The sequence below is a fragment of the Ochlerotatus camptorhynchus genome, unplaced genomic scaffold, assembly GCF_037179485.1.
Source record: "Ochlerotatus camptorhynchus isolate MF236.1 unplaced genomic scaffold, CSIRO-AGI_Acam_v1.1 ptg000330l, whole genome shotgun sequence".
In the NCBI taxonomy this organism is placed as follows: domain Eukaryota; kingdom Metazoa; phylum Arthropoda; class Insecta; order Diptera; family Culicidae; genus Ochlerotatus; species Ochlerotatus camptorhynchus.
This window is the reverse complement of record NW_027040818.1, coordinates 6,585,683-6,603,356: the sequence shown is the minus strand read 5'-3', so window position 1 is coordinate 6,603,356 and position 17,674 is coordinate 6,585,683. Positions and strand designations below refer to the sequence as shown.

General features: G+C 39.0%; 2 protein-coding genes across 2 annotated transcripts; one reads left to right on the top strand and one right to left on the bottom strand.

Moving 5' to 3' along the window:
- Nucleotides 1–727: 727 nt before the first annotated feature.
- Nucleotides 728–11,255, bottom strand: l(3)76BDm (trafficking protein particle complex subunit 8 homolog l(3)76BDm). Its single transcript, XM_065230387.1, has 8 exons — nt 11,046–11,255; nt 4,966–5,135; nt 4,452–4,905; nt 1,904–4,393; nt 1,621–1,838; nt 1,136–1,550; nt 926–1,066; nt 728–861 (listed from the first exon to the last, which is right to left on the bottom strand). The coding sequence occupies exons 2-8, from the start codon at nt 5,129–5,131 to the stop codon at nt 801–803; spliced, it is 3,945 nt and encodes a 1,314-aa protein (XP_065086459.1). The 5' UTR covers nt 5,132–5,135; nt 11,046–11,255; the 3' UTR covers nt 728–800.
- A 152-nt stretch (nt 11,256–11,407) lies between these two features.
- PIG-F (phosphatidylinositol glycan anchor biosynthesis class F) lies at nt 11,408–12,386 on the top strand. The gene is made up of 2 exons (XM_065230699.1): nt 11,408–11,493; nt 11,554–12,386. The coding sequence occupies exon 2, from the start codon at nt 11,561–11,563 to the stop codon at nt 12,323–12,325; it is 765 nt and encodes a 254-aa protein (XP_065086771.1). The 5' UTR covers nt 11,408–11,493; nt 11,554–11,560; the 3' UTR covers nt 12,326–12,386.
- Nucleotides 12,387–17,674: the final 5,288 nt, after the last annotated feature.

Genomic DNA, 17,674 nt, shown 5'->3' with positions numbered 1-17,674 from the left:
ATATCTCAGCAAAATGTTATTTGTTAGCTGAGTCTCGGCAATTGTTTTACTGAATCTCAGCTAAATAAATTGCAGAACTACTCGGATGTTGGAATCTCGGCGAAAAAATTTTAAGTTTGTAGGACTGACAATAAGGCTGTTCATAAGCTACGTAGACCAATTTTGGGAGGTTTTAGACCACCCCCTTTCCCTAAAGTGTAGTTTATGAAAAACCCTTATGTAGAAAATTATTCTTGCAAAATTTAAATTTTTTAATTAATTAATTTGTATTATTGTTCTTGTATTATTGTCTTGAAGCTTCTGTAGGGGTATGGAAAGAATTATGTTCTGTTCAAATTGTGGCCATCTTGCCCAATTTTCCGCTATTTATGCTTTGTTTGTGCTCTCGGTGGTCGCTTAACTTAACCACATCGCAGGTGTCTCATCACTCTAAAAAATCTTCACGTCGGATTAACGTGAGAACATAGGTGGTTTTCATTCACCCTATTTTCACGTAACTTTTACTGGCCGTGCAAAATTCAGCTTCGATTATCTGCGTAAATAAGACCTGATTTATACATATTGGTTACGTGAAATTTGGGTGAAAACTACTGTATTTATTGAAATGCTCTTTCAGCAATTAGACGTCAATAGAATTCGTATCTTCTCTACGGTACAGGAAAAAATCGGATCAAAAAAATAAACGCGCAAAAGGATGCATATGTTCAGCTAATATATTAATACATAACGCAATCATACCTTAAAACAGTGTTTCATCACAATAGATATCATATCGCATTGCAAAGTTAAATATTTCAAACTTATGCTACCAACTCCACGGACTGAAGATTTTCCTCCAGGAAACATCGTTGGGCCACAAAACTATGAAAACAAAAATTAGTAATATGTAGCAAAAAAAAAATCAATTTAATTCGTGCAGTCTTACCTATTGTTAACACCCCAACCATCGTCCAGTCCGTCGTCGGGTTTGGGAATTACCTCATCTAAATTATCGTAGATACTGTAAACCACTTCATTATGAGTGAAGATCACCTGCTGATGGCGTTCCGAGGGTGGACAAAATACCCTAAAAGAAAAAAAAAATTAAACACTAAGCATCATCCTGAAAGATCTTCCGAAACCAGACCACACTTACGCATCATACAGATTCCTCAACTGCACGAAATGCTGCCCATAGGCTTGTCGTGATGACCCATTATCGTTTATCTGACCACTCCAGTTCACGCAGACGGTCATGTGTCGATCCAGGCTGGAAATAATCTGGTTAAATTCTTCATTGTTTGTGCTCTCGTACACACGGATGTATTTGGTTTCGGTCTTCATCAGGAAACTTCCCGTCGAGTGGAAACTTGGCAAACATTTGATCATTTCGGCTTTGGGTGCCCGAATGGAAATCGTCGATAGCTTATCACTGATGTATTCCCGCACATCGGTTCCAAATTTCACGTCTTCTGGGCGTTTCTGGAGATTGCAGCGAAGACTAAGGGTTTCGTTCGTTTTGAGGCCCACTTTCTCGACAAAGTGCTTTTGATAGCCGGGATTTTTAATATCTACGGGAAAGGGAGAAATAAGCAACTGAGCGATGATGGCTGATGATGTTCGAAGAGCTTGGATACTCACAAACTATCTTCCGTGGGTTCAACTGATACGACGAACAGTACAGCACGATCTCGTTGACCGAAATTTCCGTCATCAGTGGATGGTGAACTTGATTCAGGTTTTTCACATTGATGTCGATGCCCAGCTCGTTCGTTAACGGATTACTAACGTTGCAATTGGCATCCAGAAGGAGCGATTCGTTCACATTGAAGTTCCAGGTATGTCGGACCAGTCGATGCCTGTAGGACGAAATTACTGTCTTGATACCTTTCATAGAGAATAAAAAATTACCCATCCAACTTACTTGAGCTTCGGATAATCCACCGGCATTCCATAGTAGATCAACAGCTTGACGTTCTTCTGCCCTTTGACGTACGGAGCCTGCAACCAGATGGTACTGGTTTTGGTTTCCTTGGGATTGATGACGCTGCCTTCGCCATCCTTGAAGGCCTTGAAAACGTACTGCTTCCGTGCTTCCTTCTCCTTGCCCAGATTTTCGTTAACCAAGTTGCGCAAATCCCGCAGAATGGACAGTGGAATTTCCGATTCTTCCGGATTCACCAACACGAATCGCGGATTATCGATACAGATGTAGATGTCGCTGAGTACGTTAACTCCGGCATTTGTCATGTGGATCTGGATTGGGATGACCTCACCGGCGAGGACTTCCGTTGGACTCTGCGAGAAGCTAACGTGCAGCGCTGGAGCTGGTGGAAGTACTTCGATTTCCAGTTTGCGATCGAACTGGGCCGGCCGGTTATCCTTTGAGTTGCTTCGAATCGGAAGAGCTTCGAACAGTTGCTTACCCCACAGGTTGGCAGGTTCCGTACTGCCTGCAGTGTTTGATGAGATTTTTCCTACGACTCCCAGAATCCTCAGCTGCCCGATACTTCTGGGAGTTATCTTAAGGGAAACCGTTTTAGTTTCATACTCTCCAAAGCCAACGGAGTCAACCGAGATGGTCGTCACGACATTATCGATTTCTTTTCGCTCTTCCGGTGTGACTTCGCCCATGAAAAGCGGTTTATTGGAGTAGATTTCCTGGGATTCCTTGCGGAATTCCCACAGGACGTTGATGGACTCGAACGTGATAGGAGGTTTGATTGCGTTCTCCAGGTTGAAGGAGATCTCGATCGGTTCGCCATGGACGCTTCGTGGATTATCCAAGGCGTGCGATTCTTGGGTAAACAGCGATTTGCTGGGTTTGAAAATCATGATAGATTTCTTTGATGCACTCTGCACCAACATCTCCTCCATTTTGTTCCAGATGTTCTCTTCCAGCAGACTAGACGAAATGGTTAAGTTCGTGGCAGGGATGAGCAGAGGATTGGCCACCGGAGGTTGAGACGTAACCAGAACTCGGGTCATGGGTTGAACGATCTTCGGAAGAGAGATTGTTAGGATATCGTTTGCATCGCTTTTGGCGAGTAATGCTTTCTGTGTGGCGAGAAAATCTTTCAGGAAGAACGCTTGCTGGGAAGCACTCTGAAGACTGGAAGGTCTCAGAAGATGAGCCAGACAGTTGCTTGCTTCTTCCAGCTTCTTCAAGTTGATGGCTTGCCTTCCGATGGTATACTGGATGTGATCTTCGGCCAAACTCCAGCCGCGATTTTCAAATACCTGATACGCTTGTTTGTACGTTCGGAATGAATGCTTTCTTTGGCCAGCTTTCGAGAATCGATGACCAGCAAGTACCGAATGGAATGCATACTTTCTGTACTGCGGAGGCGTAGCTAAAAGGAAGCAGTAGGCGGCTTGCTCTAGCAGAAGTGCTGAACGTAGATCCGAATCTTCACTGGTCATTCGGATCAACTGTTTAGCGGCTTCGTTGTAGAGTTTGGCCGCCCTGAGACACTCTATCGACAGTAAGGTAGCCCGGGTGGCAAACTGAGGCATCTTACAACTGTTCAAGTAGGTGACGATAGCTTCCTCCATGTAGTCGTACGTTTTACGATTAGCAGTACCTTGCATGTACGCTGCGAGAGCTGCCATTTCTAGTGCTCCTGCATAGTACTGCCAAGCGGAATCGGCATTGAAGTCTCGCTTTGCTTGATGGTATGCTTGGAAGGCTAGTGAATAATGGCCAAACATAAAGTAGAGGTCTCCCAGCTTCCTGGTTTGCAGTTCGGTAGATTCATTGGTGTAAACAACTGCGTTTTGATTGGTGTTCGTACCGGGTTTATTGGTCACAAACCATCGCTTGGTAGCGCTAAGTAACGAACGACTGACGCCCTTTTTGTTCGAGATTGAATCATTTAACACCCCCACCAGCTTTTCAACGTACGGAATCAACGCCCGTACGGCAAAGTCCTGCACGAAATGCTTCAAGTTTTCCAAGTCCCCAGCAGTTAGGAATGTACCATGAGCAATATCCGCATCACTTTCCACTGTCCAAACATTCGGGTTGATCGTTTGCTGCGAAAGACTGTCGATGCTGGACGTCAGACTGGAAGTCTCCTGTAGTTCTATCCCGATTTCCTGCACCGGACTAAGTGGATGTGCAATCACCTCGCCGATGATGATTCCCGAATCGGAAGCCGTACTGCTACCTCCAGGAGTTAGCGACATCGATTGAACCGTAATCGGCATTGACGTTACCGATGCTGCATCCTGAGGAGTTTTCGGTGCGCTATCTATATCGGCTGTGGTTGGTTCGGCACGCTGATGTTTCTTCAGATAACGCAACCATGGATCAGGACAGTCCATCGGCGGTCCCTGATGGGAGTTAATTTGCAACAGAAAGCATTTGTGGTCACCGTAGGTCGATTTAAGGCCCTCAAATGCTTGCTGAGCTCTAGAAACAATGTTCATCAATAGCATCTTTAATCGAACAAATAAGCCTTAACACTTACTTCCCAATATCTCCGGAACAACCGTCATGCAGCATGACGTAGCAGTTCAGCGAATCGGTAGAGAACCACTTTGGCAGCCGCGGTGGCGTGATGTTTTGCATCATTTGGATTTTTTTCGTCAGCTGACCGGCAACCTCCAGCGGATTCAAATCGATACTGGACACAACGATCAGCGAACAGAGCAAGTGTCTAGTGAACTCATGATCCGAAGGAAATTGCACGGTCAGAAACGTTTCACGCCACTGCTCGAACCATGGTTCCGACACGGGAATGTCCACGAAGGTCCCATCTTCCAGCTTGATTGGCCGTAGCTTTTCACCAACGCTCGACGTAACCGATTCGTTGAGCATCTTTTTCGCCAGAATCGTCTGCGGCGGTCGCCAGTTGACATCGCACACGTTGACACGGAGACCCTTGATGGACACGCTCGTACCGGCGGTGTCGCGGAAGTGCGCTGAAATGGTTGAAATGTGGGTATCGGTAAAGTAATTACAGGCAATTGAGGCGTCCTTACCATCCGAAGACAATTTTAGGAAAGGCTGCAACATTTCGACGAAGGATAGATTGTTCTTCTGGCATAGTTCTTCGGCCTGGGGGGAGATGATTGCTCCGACGGTCGGCGAGAAGATATTCTGGATGACCTCCTTCGAGGTTAGGTTTTGGCCGGTCAAGTGAATCATGATGCTTTTCGGATTGACGATGAAAGGCAAGTAGTCGTTAAAGGCTTTTGATATTTCTGTTTCCTGCGTTCTTAGCTATATTGAAACATAGTTTGCTAGATTTACTTATTAGTTTAAAAGGTTAGCATCATTTATATTAATCACATTGTTCGAGTGTCTTAAGATTTTTTTTCTAGCAGCAATTTTGAAACCAAAATGAGCAACATAGAATAACCATGAACGGTTTTATCAGATTACAATGGACCACTTAGTCTGAACTCCAATCCCTCCAAGACGACGCAGATCAGTTCAACCAGCTGTGAGAGTTTCGCTGTTCGAAATACGGGTAGAAGGTTAGAAGATCGGCTATCATTGATCCCTTACGAAATGGATCTTCGTAGCAATGTGCTTCATTGTTGAGCTGAATTTCTCCGGTTCTAGAGTCTTCAAACAGCTTTCACGCATTAACACTCCGAACACGATTCCTCCGGTAAAATGTGTAACGGTAAATCGGCAATGTTTGAAATATTATTGATCAGTTGTTTATCAACACATTTTAAATCTATTGATACCAAATAAATCTTTAAATGTCTGTAGTTTCAAATGGTGAAAATAGATTTAAAATTGATCAATAAATAGCTGAGGTATGATTTTTCAAACATGACAAGTTTGTCGTTACACATTTTACCGGAGGCATCGTGTTCGGAGTGTTAACTGTATAAACCAGAGAACTTCTTGCATTCCCCCTGATAAAGCTATGGATTCTGCCACTGCCTCTATTGAATTTTGTTTTGGACAGGCTCAGCATACAGCTCCTCAATTTAGGTTCGTTTTACGATCTCTTCTATTCTCAGCCCGGTCAGCAGCCTGGGGCCACATTGCGCATCTCGAAACGAAACACTTTTTGTACGAATGCCCCTGCTCTCAACTTTGTTGTTGTTTGAAGCTATTATTCTGGGGAGCTCTCAACACTGCCAACCGATGCATGACCCTTAACCGTTTCAGAATTAACCTAAAATATTCCTGGGTTTCTCCCTAGAAAACTCCACAATTCACTAATCTTTAATAATTCCTCGTGAATTTGCGCTAATTTCTTTAAATTAAAAAAAAAAAAACTATTTTTCTCGGAATATTCACACTATACACTTAGAAATAATCCTAGAATTGTCTTGAGAATGGCATGGAAATTCAGTTCGGAAATTCGGAAAATTCCCTTAGTATTCCCATGAGAATTTCTAGAGAATTTCTTTAGAACTGTTCGATTCCTTAGAACATAATTCGAGCAGTTCAAAATGACGTTTCCTACTACTCGAGCTTTTCCGTGAAACAATATTTTGATATATTTTTTTTTTCTTTTAAGATCCTCGAGAAAATAGCTTGATAAATCTGACATTTAGTGCGTCATTTTCGTGAAATCACTGGTAGGAAGGTCGTAAAAATGATGTTTCGTATCACTTGAACTTCAAAATAAAATCATATTTTAAGATCTTTTCTTCTAGCACCACAAAAGCAGCCGGTGGAAACTAAGGATTTTAAATTTGCTCACTATTTGACTAACCTATTGGTCCCAAGCAAATCAATTAAAGAACCCCATTCTAGTCAAAATTCTAGTACTACACGATGGTTGTTTTGATTAGCTATGAAAATTTGACAGATAAAATAAGGGGTTCGTGGATTTTCCTATGTTTTGAGGGGTTCATCGATTAGCTTGGGACCGAAGAGAGTACCATCAGAGCTGAGCCAAAAAGTTGAGCACGTTTTTTCAGGACCTTCTAGACTTACCCTAATAAAAAATTACCACAAACGAACGATAACCCAAATCATTGAACAATTCCACAAATGGTTTGGATGATATCCCGAACACGTCGTTAAGCAAATTAACCATACCATTTTTATTAGGGTAGAGTTACCTCTATGGGTCTATGGCGGGCTTTGACGGACATTCACGGTTACGATTTAAAAAAAATGTCAACAACAATGAATAAATAACATTTTGAGACTTGTGCACTGCGTAGGCATAGAAATAATACAGCATTGCCAATAACTTTAAAGATCGAAATTATTTCAAACCATGGGTGCCAAACAGTGCCATGAGTGTGCCCAAGTAGTACTTTGGCACACTGTGCGGAGTGCCCTACCCCTTGAGGTGTACAATCTTTAACATTTTCTAAATGAGGAGGGTTGACTTTATTTTACCTTTAACCTCATCTTAAGCAAAGCTTCAAAAATTTTGATAAAAGTAGGAATGGGCGATGTCGATGCGATTTTTACAGAATCGATTTTTTTGCCTCGAAAAATCGATTTTTTTCATCCGATCTTTTTCTGTTCGATGTTTGACAGAATCGATTTTTCAAAGTTGATATCGATTTTTTACTCATTTAAACTTTTTTATAAAGCATTAAAAAAAAACAAAACGCCTAAATTACCAAAGGAGAAAATAAAATCGCCGAACTCTTTTTATGTTGTTGTTGATTCACGGAGAACAAATTCGTTAAGTTAAGATAACAATCCTAATAGTTACTTTCACATGGAAAAATATTGTTGTTTGAAAGAAACCTATAGATATTCCAACATTAATTTGATCGTCAACTCAATAATATCTACCTAAAAGATTCAACTGTTCATCTTATACTCAATTCAACTATAACTTTGATCAATTATAACAACTGTCAAATCGACAGTGAGCATGCATAAGGGCCTATACGCGATGATCGATTCTCTTCGTCGATTTTCTCTTTTGTTAATAACTCGCTAGATTTAACGTTTCTCGGTGCGTTTGCTGTTGCTTTTGATAGCCAATACAACCTGTTACTACTCTGCATTGAACAAATTCTAGAAAATTGTTTCGATTAACTGTAGCAATGCAAAGAGAAAATCGATGAAGAGAATCGATCATCGCGTATTCGCCCTTATGCATGCTCACTGTCGAAATGTAATTTAATTGTATAATTTGGTTTCAAATGATCATCATAAATCCACATACTTTTACCTTGTGATGCGTAGAGCAGGCAATAAGATAGCTGGCTCTCACGCAGATGAACACGGTTCAACTCTTAGTTCACCTTTTTTTTTGATTTTGCAGTTGTGTTTTTGAGATCGATAAAGAAGCAAAACATTAAGGAAGTTTGTCGATAATGAAGAGCAGTTCGTTTAATAAACATTGTAAAATTTTGCTTCCCTAACAATAGTTTTCTTGAATCAACTAAAGCATAGTTGTATTTGGAAGTTTGACGTTTGTCCATCTACTGAAAAATATAGTTGAACCAATCGAGGAGCCAACTATGGACTATAGTTGTTGCCCTCTATATATAGTCAAATCAACTATAGTTTCGGGTTATCTCTAAAACAATTGAACAATATAGTTATTTTGACCGGAAAAATAATTGCGTCTGCTATAATTTGTTCTCCGTGTTATGTTGAATAAAATGTTATCATTGAATTCTTGATAAAAATGATTAACAAAATGGTATTTCACTATCCCAAAAATATGTTTTTATTTAAAATCAAGCGACTTTAATTTCATCGTCCTCAAATTTTGCTAAACACCCTTTCAATCTTGGGCTTTATTTGTTTGTTACTTTTTATGTTGTGTGTACTTTGGACCCATTCTTTCTAATTCATCCAGCTGATTTTGTTTGCATAAAAAAACACGCACTCCTTGATACAAAAAACATTGGAAAGGTGAGTTTTAATACCTACACACTAAGATTATTTAACAGATTTCTGTAAAATTTTACCGAAATCTCAACAGCTGAACGTTCGGTAAACAATTTTACAGTTTTCCTGTAATTATTTACAGATATCTGTGAAAAATTCACAGATAATTGTGAAACATTACAGGAAATCTGCGAAACTGTTTACCGAACGTTCAGCTGTTGAGATTTCGGTAAAATTTTACAGATTTCTTTGAAAATTTCTAAGTGTGTACAGAAGATTTTGAAAGCTCAGATATAGAGTTGAAGTTGAATAACACACACTCCAAAAAATATGCACGTCCGATCTACGTGAAAACATAGGTAGCTTTCGTCCATACTACTTTTCACGTAACATTTACGTTAATGTCATGTAGCCAAAAATATTCGCATTTAGTGGTCAACGTGAACAGTAAGGTAAATTTTACGTGATTTCCACTTAACTTGGAATAGATTTTCACGCAATGTTTACGTGATTTTTAAATGATATTTACTGACATTTATTGTTAATATTACGTTTACGTTCCGTGATTTTTACTAATATTGAAATGGAATGTTTACGTGATCTTGAAGCAACGTTTACAGGATCTAAAAATACCAAGAAAATAATTTTTAATCATTTTTAGATTTTTTAATTAAACGTCAAGCATTTCTCTATTGCCATTACAAAATTAACACTGAACATTTCGTTGCCTCAAATCTTTGATCAGGACCATTCTGATGCAATATCTGTTTGCGCTTTCTTATTCAGAGTTATGATATTGATTCCAGCCTCTGAAATCTAAATAAATACAATTATTTGCGCGGTCTTCGAATGATGTAAAATAGTATAAAAACACCTTCTAGTTTATGCAGTGTTAGTGTTAGGAAATCCAAAAATGAGAGCAACTCTTCCTCTAATGAAGTCGACACCATATTGAATAACTTTTTCATACATGTAAATCACGTAAACCCATTTCACGTAAGCACTTTCATCATCAGCTCCAGTGAACATTACATGGTATGTTTGTCAATTTCACTACCATCATGTAAAAATGGAAGTTGAAGTAATCGTAATGGCTACTTGATTTTTCACGTAGGTTGAACGTGTATACTTTGTAGAGTGTACATGCTTATCACATTCTTTTTACGTGAAATTCCCGTAGTATCAACCGACATGAAAATCACGTAAATTTTATCAAAATTACATTTGACATTGATCTGCGGCACGTGAAAATGATTGAAGTGGGGTGTTTAAGGGGTTACGTGATTTTTCACGTAGCATCAACGTGAAGATTTTTTGGAGTGCACTTAGAAAAAATCATGTAAATTTAGGTGCTCTGAGCTTGACATATACGAGCGTCAATTTTGACATAAAATTGTGTCATAATAGACGTGAAATTCAACTCAATAAAACGTATTTTTCGTCGAGTAACGAACTTTTCTGTCTCGGAACATTTAATTTTACATTACATGTTTGTTTACGTCTCATCTTTTTTGTCAAAGATGGATTCCGTCACATGTAAAATTAGGTATTTCTAACTGTGAAGCTAAATATTCGCAATATTTCTTAATAATTCGGTTTCAATATTTAAATAGAGTGCAATTGCTTTTGTGAATTGGTTTTATACAAATAAATGCTCACACACATACACTAAAACAACAGGAAGAGGAATATTTCGTCTAATAGAAGATTATAAAGCATAATTCAAATATTTAAAAAAATCGATTTTACTCGAATCGATTTTTTTTTCTTCGATATTTTAGAGGATCGATTTTATAGTCAGTTTTAGAATCGATTCGACAACATCGATTTTTTGTTTCAAAACGCCCATTCCTAGATAAAAGGCGGTGAACAAATGTTGACGGTTAGGGGGTGACACCCAAACCATCCGCCCGGGTGTCACCGAATCATGCAACGCCAAAAATCTTAAATAGCGGAAATGGTTCTAATGTTGGCCTATGGATCTAAGATTGGGCCTATCGCTAAAAATCTGCTATTTATCAATTTTAACTAGATCAACGCGTCATTGAGACGGTACTAATGGATATTTTTGGTCGCTCTTTAAAATTTAGTCGATTGCTGAATTTATGTATGGGCCCAAATCAGGGGCCTTTAGGCCGGCATTACATCCATTTCCCCTACTATGACTTTGAGAATCATACATTGAATTTGAACTTCACTGTTTATACTTATGTTTTGTCATTCAGCCTTTCGTATATTTTGTAGCATTTAAGTGACCGGCCGTTACCGGTCTCCTTACCTTACATAGGAGTTTCACTCGTCTGATTGGCTGCCCAACTTAAATCCGTATTTTCGGCGCTTTTTTCGATGCCTATATCAAACGATCGATACGTACGCAAGCAGAATGGATTATGCGTTTCTTCTAGCGAAAAATCAGGACAAAAACACTAATTTTTCACAATTTTTCACAATTTTTCACGTAAAAATTACCGACCGCAGTCCAACTCACCCAAATCCGAATCATAACAATGGAAAGAATTGACAGCTCGCAACAGAAGTAAATAATAAGGGCGGGATCGGTAATTGGTTCAACTTATATCCCGCCCACCTTATCAGTCGATTGGTGTCAAATCGGTGTCGGATTGTGTAAACAAAAACAATAAAATTAGAGCCGTCCGTGATTTTTTACAATTTATCACTGAAATTCAATCGTTTTCAAGCTTGCTGGTTGTGTAAAACACAAACAGGTATGTCTGCATTGTGTTGTAAATGAAAAATCACTTAAAATTTCCTTTTTTTTTTATCAGCTTAGCGATGCCGGTCGAATGCGGTCGCTTTTCACCGATGACCAAGCTGTACATCAACAGCAGTGTGTTGTCGATCGCGTTGAATGCCACTTTTTTCGCGTTCGTAATCTACGCCGACAAGCTGTACGACATCGGTAAGTGTTGGTCGTCGTATGTGTTACTGTTACTTCCGGGTATCGAACTGCTGAAGGATTACTACGTTCGGAATGCGTTCCAACTGGAGGGGCTCGCCAAATCGTCGTCAGCCAGCGGCACTAGTAGTGGGCTAGGTCAACCCGGTAGTAGGCTTCCGAAGAACCAAACAAAGCGACCTTCCCCCGTCAGAGAACTGATCGGTGCTCTGTTGGTCTTCCTGCTCACCATGCTGTTCTATGGTTTCATATGCTTGATTCTGGGCGCACCTCTGGATCAGTATGAGGAAACTACCTCCCTGGCATTGACACTGACCACGTTGACCATCTTCCCCGTCATTCTGTTCATTGGACATACGGAAACGCTTCAGCTACTGTTCACGGAAACGCTAGAGCTGCGTACCCCGTTGGCCAATGGCTATTTGAAGCTGCTGAAGAACAACTGCATCGGGGTGATTTTGGGTGCCTGGGGAGCATCGGTAGTGGCTCCGCTGGATTGGGATCGTCCCTGGCAAGTGTACCCGGTGCCAAATGTGGTGGGAGCCATTGGGGGTGCCTTCGGGATGAGCGTCTACACATTGCTCAGTACGACCTATTATGCGTTCTGCTGCAAGGCCGGCACGAAGAAGCAAATGGTGTGAGGTGGGTTGACCTGACCGGTTTGGTATTCTAGTCGAGAGTGTGTTTTGATTTATTTAAAAACTAAACGTACAACAATGCAACATTTTCCTAAATATCTTACATAATATCAATGAAGTATTAATAGGATAGCTTAACTTCTTTCGACTTCTTTTATAATAAAAAAAATCAAACAAAAATGCATGGTCAGTAGAATTGATTGCTCTTCGAAAATTCCTGTTATCTACCAACTTATTAAATTTGAATTATTTTCTCCGAAATCCGCTTATAGTTCCACAAAATTAATAAGAAATAAGGCAAATGAACTCAACAACGACTAGCTTTTGGTTAACAATAACGTTTATTTCATGGTTATTCATCAGTTTAAAAAAATCAACTGTCTTTTTTGTGATCTACCCGCTTCCATCCGCTGTGGCCACGGATTCCATATTGCTTTGAACGCAAAATTTGAATCCATCATGCCACAGGAAGAAGCCGGTAAGGGTTTAAAATGGGCGCAAAAGCGCAAAGCAAAAAACTTAACACTAGTACATTATTCGATGAAATATTATCGTTCCGTGTGTAGACGTAGGTAGATGGTACGTGGGGAAAATAAAATACTGATCAATCGGATATTGATATGGCGATGGTGATTGCTTGTTGTTTGATGGTCATCCGATTAGCCCAGGAAGAGCAGACGCTTCAGCTTGCGCCACGCGAGGAAGGCCTGTGGGTCCTGGGGGTTGATGACGTCCACTCCCTGTCCCTCGACGGGGTTGGCGAAGAGGGACTCGTCCTGGACGGCGGGTACGGCGGACACCAGGGCCACCGCTAGCACCAGGAGGGCGATTGTCTGTGGATAATAGCATAATAGAGATAATAGAGTCCATTACGTTGGTTTCTTGTGAGGGAAAATAATCAACGAGTGATGGAACAAATCCATGAACGCCTATATAAAGAATCCAATTTGTCAATAGCTAATATTATACAGTCATAAGCTCACATGTAGCTATTTTAAAATAACTTGTGAATACTACAATTAAAGACGACCTTTCTAGGCACTTATCTGAAATTCTGCAAAGACACGTGAAGTTTTTAAGATCTTCTCAGATCATCCATGCTCTTGTCGGATAATCCCTGAACCTCTCTTAAAATATATTGAAGTAGCCCTGGTCCCCTCCATAGATGATCGCTGAATATCTACGAGGTTTTATAAATCTCTCGGAAGTTCACCGATCTTCTCTGAACTCTAAAACTCTAAAACTAGAATTCTCCTAACTAATTTGTCATAACTTCACAGCTTCTTCTTTTCATCAGTTCTCCTTGATGCTCTCAAAAGTTCTCCGAGATTATCGACTGCTTTCTGACTTTCTCAGAATGGCTTTATCAGAGTTTGTACACTTCTTGTTTCGTAGTTTAATTATGTCTTTCAGTTATCATAATAAAACTCCAGTACCAAGAAACAGAAACCCAGGAAAATTAACAAAAAATGTTGATTGGAATCTATACAAAAGTTAAAATGGACAGAAGAGAAAGTCAAGAAAAGTTCACAGAACTTTCAATTTTTTTTAACTAGTTCGTTTATTTGGAAGGCAGAATCGCGTTAGCTTTACGGAGCCGATTGTTCATTATGCTTTGTTTGTAACAAAAGTCACTTAATTCTATGTCTAGTAGGAGTTGGGTCGAATACTGGCGGCTTACCCGAGGTTAGAGAGGTACATTGTCGAAGGATAGGATCAGGGGAGGAGCTTGGGGGTAGGGTTTCGTTGTCTCATCAGAGCGTTGTCGCCAGTACGAACGGTAACTTCCGAATTGTCCAAGGCAATATCAGAAAGACTCAAGGAACATCAGAAAAACTTAGAAGATGTTCAAAGAAATCTGATAAATCTTCAGATAACTTGAGAGCAGTTCAGCAAAACCATAAGCGCTGCAGGGTAGACCACAGAAATTTAGAGAATTAAAAAAAAGAAGTCTTGGAAACCATGGAAAAGATTCAGGTACCGTAAATCGGGGTGACATTGGGCTAAAATTGAAAAATGTTTATTGATGCAAATAATTTGAATATACAGAAAATGATGACTAGCATATGTTTCTTGAACTCGTGGAGTAAACCCTAAAAAAATAACCATAAACGAATGATAACTCAAATCATTGAACTATTCCACAAATGGTTTGGATGATACCCAGAACACATCGTTAAGCAAATTAACCATACAATTTTTATTAGGGAAGTGTAGATAATATTAACCAGTTGTTTTATTTAAATAGTGCTGTTAAGTTAAGTGCATTAAATAGTAGCAAAAGCACGTTTTTAAAAATGTCCACAGGCAAACAAAAGTTTGAACACACTTTTATGTGAATAAACGAGGGTTACACGCGATCTTTAGCCATGCATACGAAGTACATTGTGATCACATGCAAGCGTAGGTAGTCCTAAGAGCAACGTTACATTTACATATTTTAAGATGTTCTAACCAAATTTATCTTTTTGGCCCAATTTTATAATAATATTTTCTTTGAACTCTAGTCAAATATATCATCAGAACTAGTTCTGAATTATTCTCAGAAATCGTTGGAATTCTCTTCTGAACTTCCTTGAGACATTCCTCAAAATTTATTTTAAAGATGTCTTGGAGTTTACCGCAGAATAGAGCAGTTCCATGCCAAATGACATCTGTCGTGACCTTCTCCGATTTGCAAGCAATTTTGCATAATTGTTTGTTATGGTCAATCAATTAAAAAATAAAATAAAATGGCGTATTCTATATTTTTCAACAAATCTTAACTTGAAATCGTAACTTCCAATCGAAATGACGTCCGAGACAATGTTGTAGGAAAAAATAATTGTTTTCATGAAAATTATGTACGGTAAAAAAATTCTAGAAATTTTGAGTAAAGCAACCAAAAATAATGTTTAAAACTTAAATATCTAAAAATTATCCTAATGAATATTTATTCAACATTTTTCATTAAAAAGCTTATGAAATGCTATCTTCTGTGAAATTTTTATGTTGGTCACTTAAAAATTATCAAAAGTCATAGAACAACAACTTTTAAACACATTTTTGATCATTTTGTTTAAATTTTTCTTTGAGAAATTTTGCACAGAAAACAATATATTTTAAAGGTTTGCAAAATCGTTTCTTATGCAAAAATTTATAAACAAAAGGTTTGACCAAAATGTGTTGTTTTATTGTTTTTGGTAAATTTTTAAGTATCTTACTCATCGGCGCCAGTGGTGTAGTGGTAAGCGTGATTACCTCTCATCCCAGCAGGCCTGGTGTTCAATCATATAACATCTCTGATCACGCACACGATTTTTTTGAGAGAATTAAAATGGCTGATCTTTTGTTCAAATGGGAATGATAACAAACAATTTTGCAAAGTTTCATGCAAATCGGAGAAGGTCAAAACTGAAAATAATTTTTTTTTTGCTATTTAGCCTGGAACTGCTCAATACGATTCCTTTGGAATTTTTCTCGAAATTCCCGTAAAGTTTTCTTAAGAATCTTCCTCAGCACATATTCCATTGACACTATTTCAACACTCTTTAAATTCGATTTGTAATTTTCTTTGAATTCTCAGCATAACTCTCGGAATTTTCATTAAAATTCACCAGCTATTCTCCTCACGAGCCCAATACAATTCTTCTCAGAATCTGTTAGAATTTCTCCTTGATGTTCTCCGCAAAACTCCCTTGGAATTCTTCTAACAAGAACCTAAGAATTCTATTAAAAAAAAATTTCCTCTACCCAGAAATTCATTTGTATTCAAGCAAGAATTCCTTGGGACCAAAATTATTTCGGAATTCTGGTAAGAACTCCTTAAAATTTCGAATCTTCCTTAACACATCATTTCTTTTTGAACCGTCCTCAAAATTCCGCAGGCATTCTAGACAGAATGGAAAATTATTCGAACTGTTAGAACTCTGACAATCTTACAGGGTCCATAATTTTATTTTAATCTAAGATCATTAGGACATTTTGAGTATTTTCCTCAGCTCAAAATTCTTGAAAAATTAATCCGATTCTTTGTTTTTGTCATCGAGATTTTCAGTACGACTGGTTCATTTCCCTTCTGTGTTTTTTTTTTTAAATCTACGATCTCGTCGATTCTTAAAAGTCACAAATCTAGATAAACATGTGAAAAGGGTCAATGATGCAATTATGTAAACAATTACTTTAAACTGCTATACCGTGGATCCCCGTTAATTTAAACGACACTTCGTGCATATTAACGGGATTTCAAGTAACCCTACGACCATCAGAAAAGTGAGAGTCTGTTAGCCTTATTTGCTGTTTTGTTTTGATTCTGCATTTCGTTTCGCATCGTTCAATTTCGTTTTTCTCCATTCCATGTGCTAAATGACGTTTGAGTAAATTTTAGTTTGCACGACGTGCAGATTAGCGGGGTTCAAACTAAAAAGTGTTCAGATTAAAAAAGGTCAGATTACCGTTGGTTCGCAGTATTAGCAATCCACTCGACCACAAAATGTATGGATTTGAAAGGTGAAGATTTAGGAGAATTGAATAGTGAGGGTTGAGGAGAAGCTCACTATACTATTTTTTTTATCCATTAATTTATTTGTAAGGCTCAAACGCGTTAGCTTTACGGAGTCGATTCTTACAGTTTTTTATTAATTTGAAATAAAAGAGTTTATAAAATTAGTTCATTTTTTCCTAGAAGCCGGTTGTTTGGTGTTAACTTTCTCTCGCGGCCGCAGTTTTCTTCTTTCTTCCGTTTTCTGTGTTTCAATAGCAGTTTTCAATTTCTTCGCGATCAAGAACAATGGATGGCTTTCGGTTTCAAGCTGACTTCCTCTTGCTGCTTCTTGTTCTTCTTCCATCAAACACCTCAATAGCATCCGCTGAAGCATCGCCGGCTAAAACACCCGCATATGATGTACAGGTATCCACGCTGCTAACACTTTGGGCTTCGTCCGGGTCACGTTTTTCCGTATCCGTCGTTTGTTGTTTTTCGAGCTTCCTGCGAGGTTTCCGCTTTGGGCAAGAATTCATCTGGTGCCCCTCAATCTTGCAAACAAAACACACATTCTTGTTCCCGGGATAAAACACGTTTCCTTTACGGTTGAGGAAATGCAGTGATGTAGGAATTTCCTTCTTAACATCCATATATACACCGCGGATGCCAGTGTATATATCAAAACCTAACTCGGGAGGAAATTTCTCCCTAACCACACGTTTTACCTTGCCGTATTTCCCCAGCACCAATGCTAGGTTTTTGTCAGGCACTTCAGGAGGCAGATCGTACACTCTGACATACTGAATGTATTCATCCGCATTCAACATGTGTACCTCTACTGCCTTTCCATCGTCATAACGGAAAGTTAATTGTTCACTGTTATTCATCAA

Excerpts from the sequence above, each read along its gene's own strand:
- PIG-F (XM_065230699.1), top strand. The coding sequence starts at position 11,561 with ATGCCGGTCGAATGCGGTCGCTTTTCACCGATGACCAAGCTGTACATC.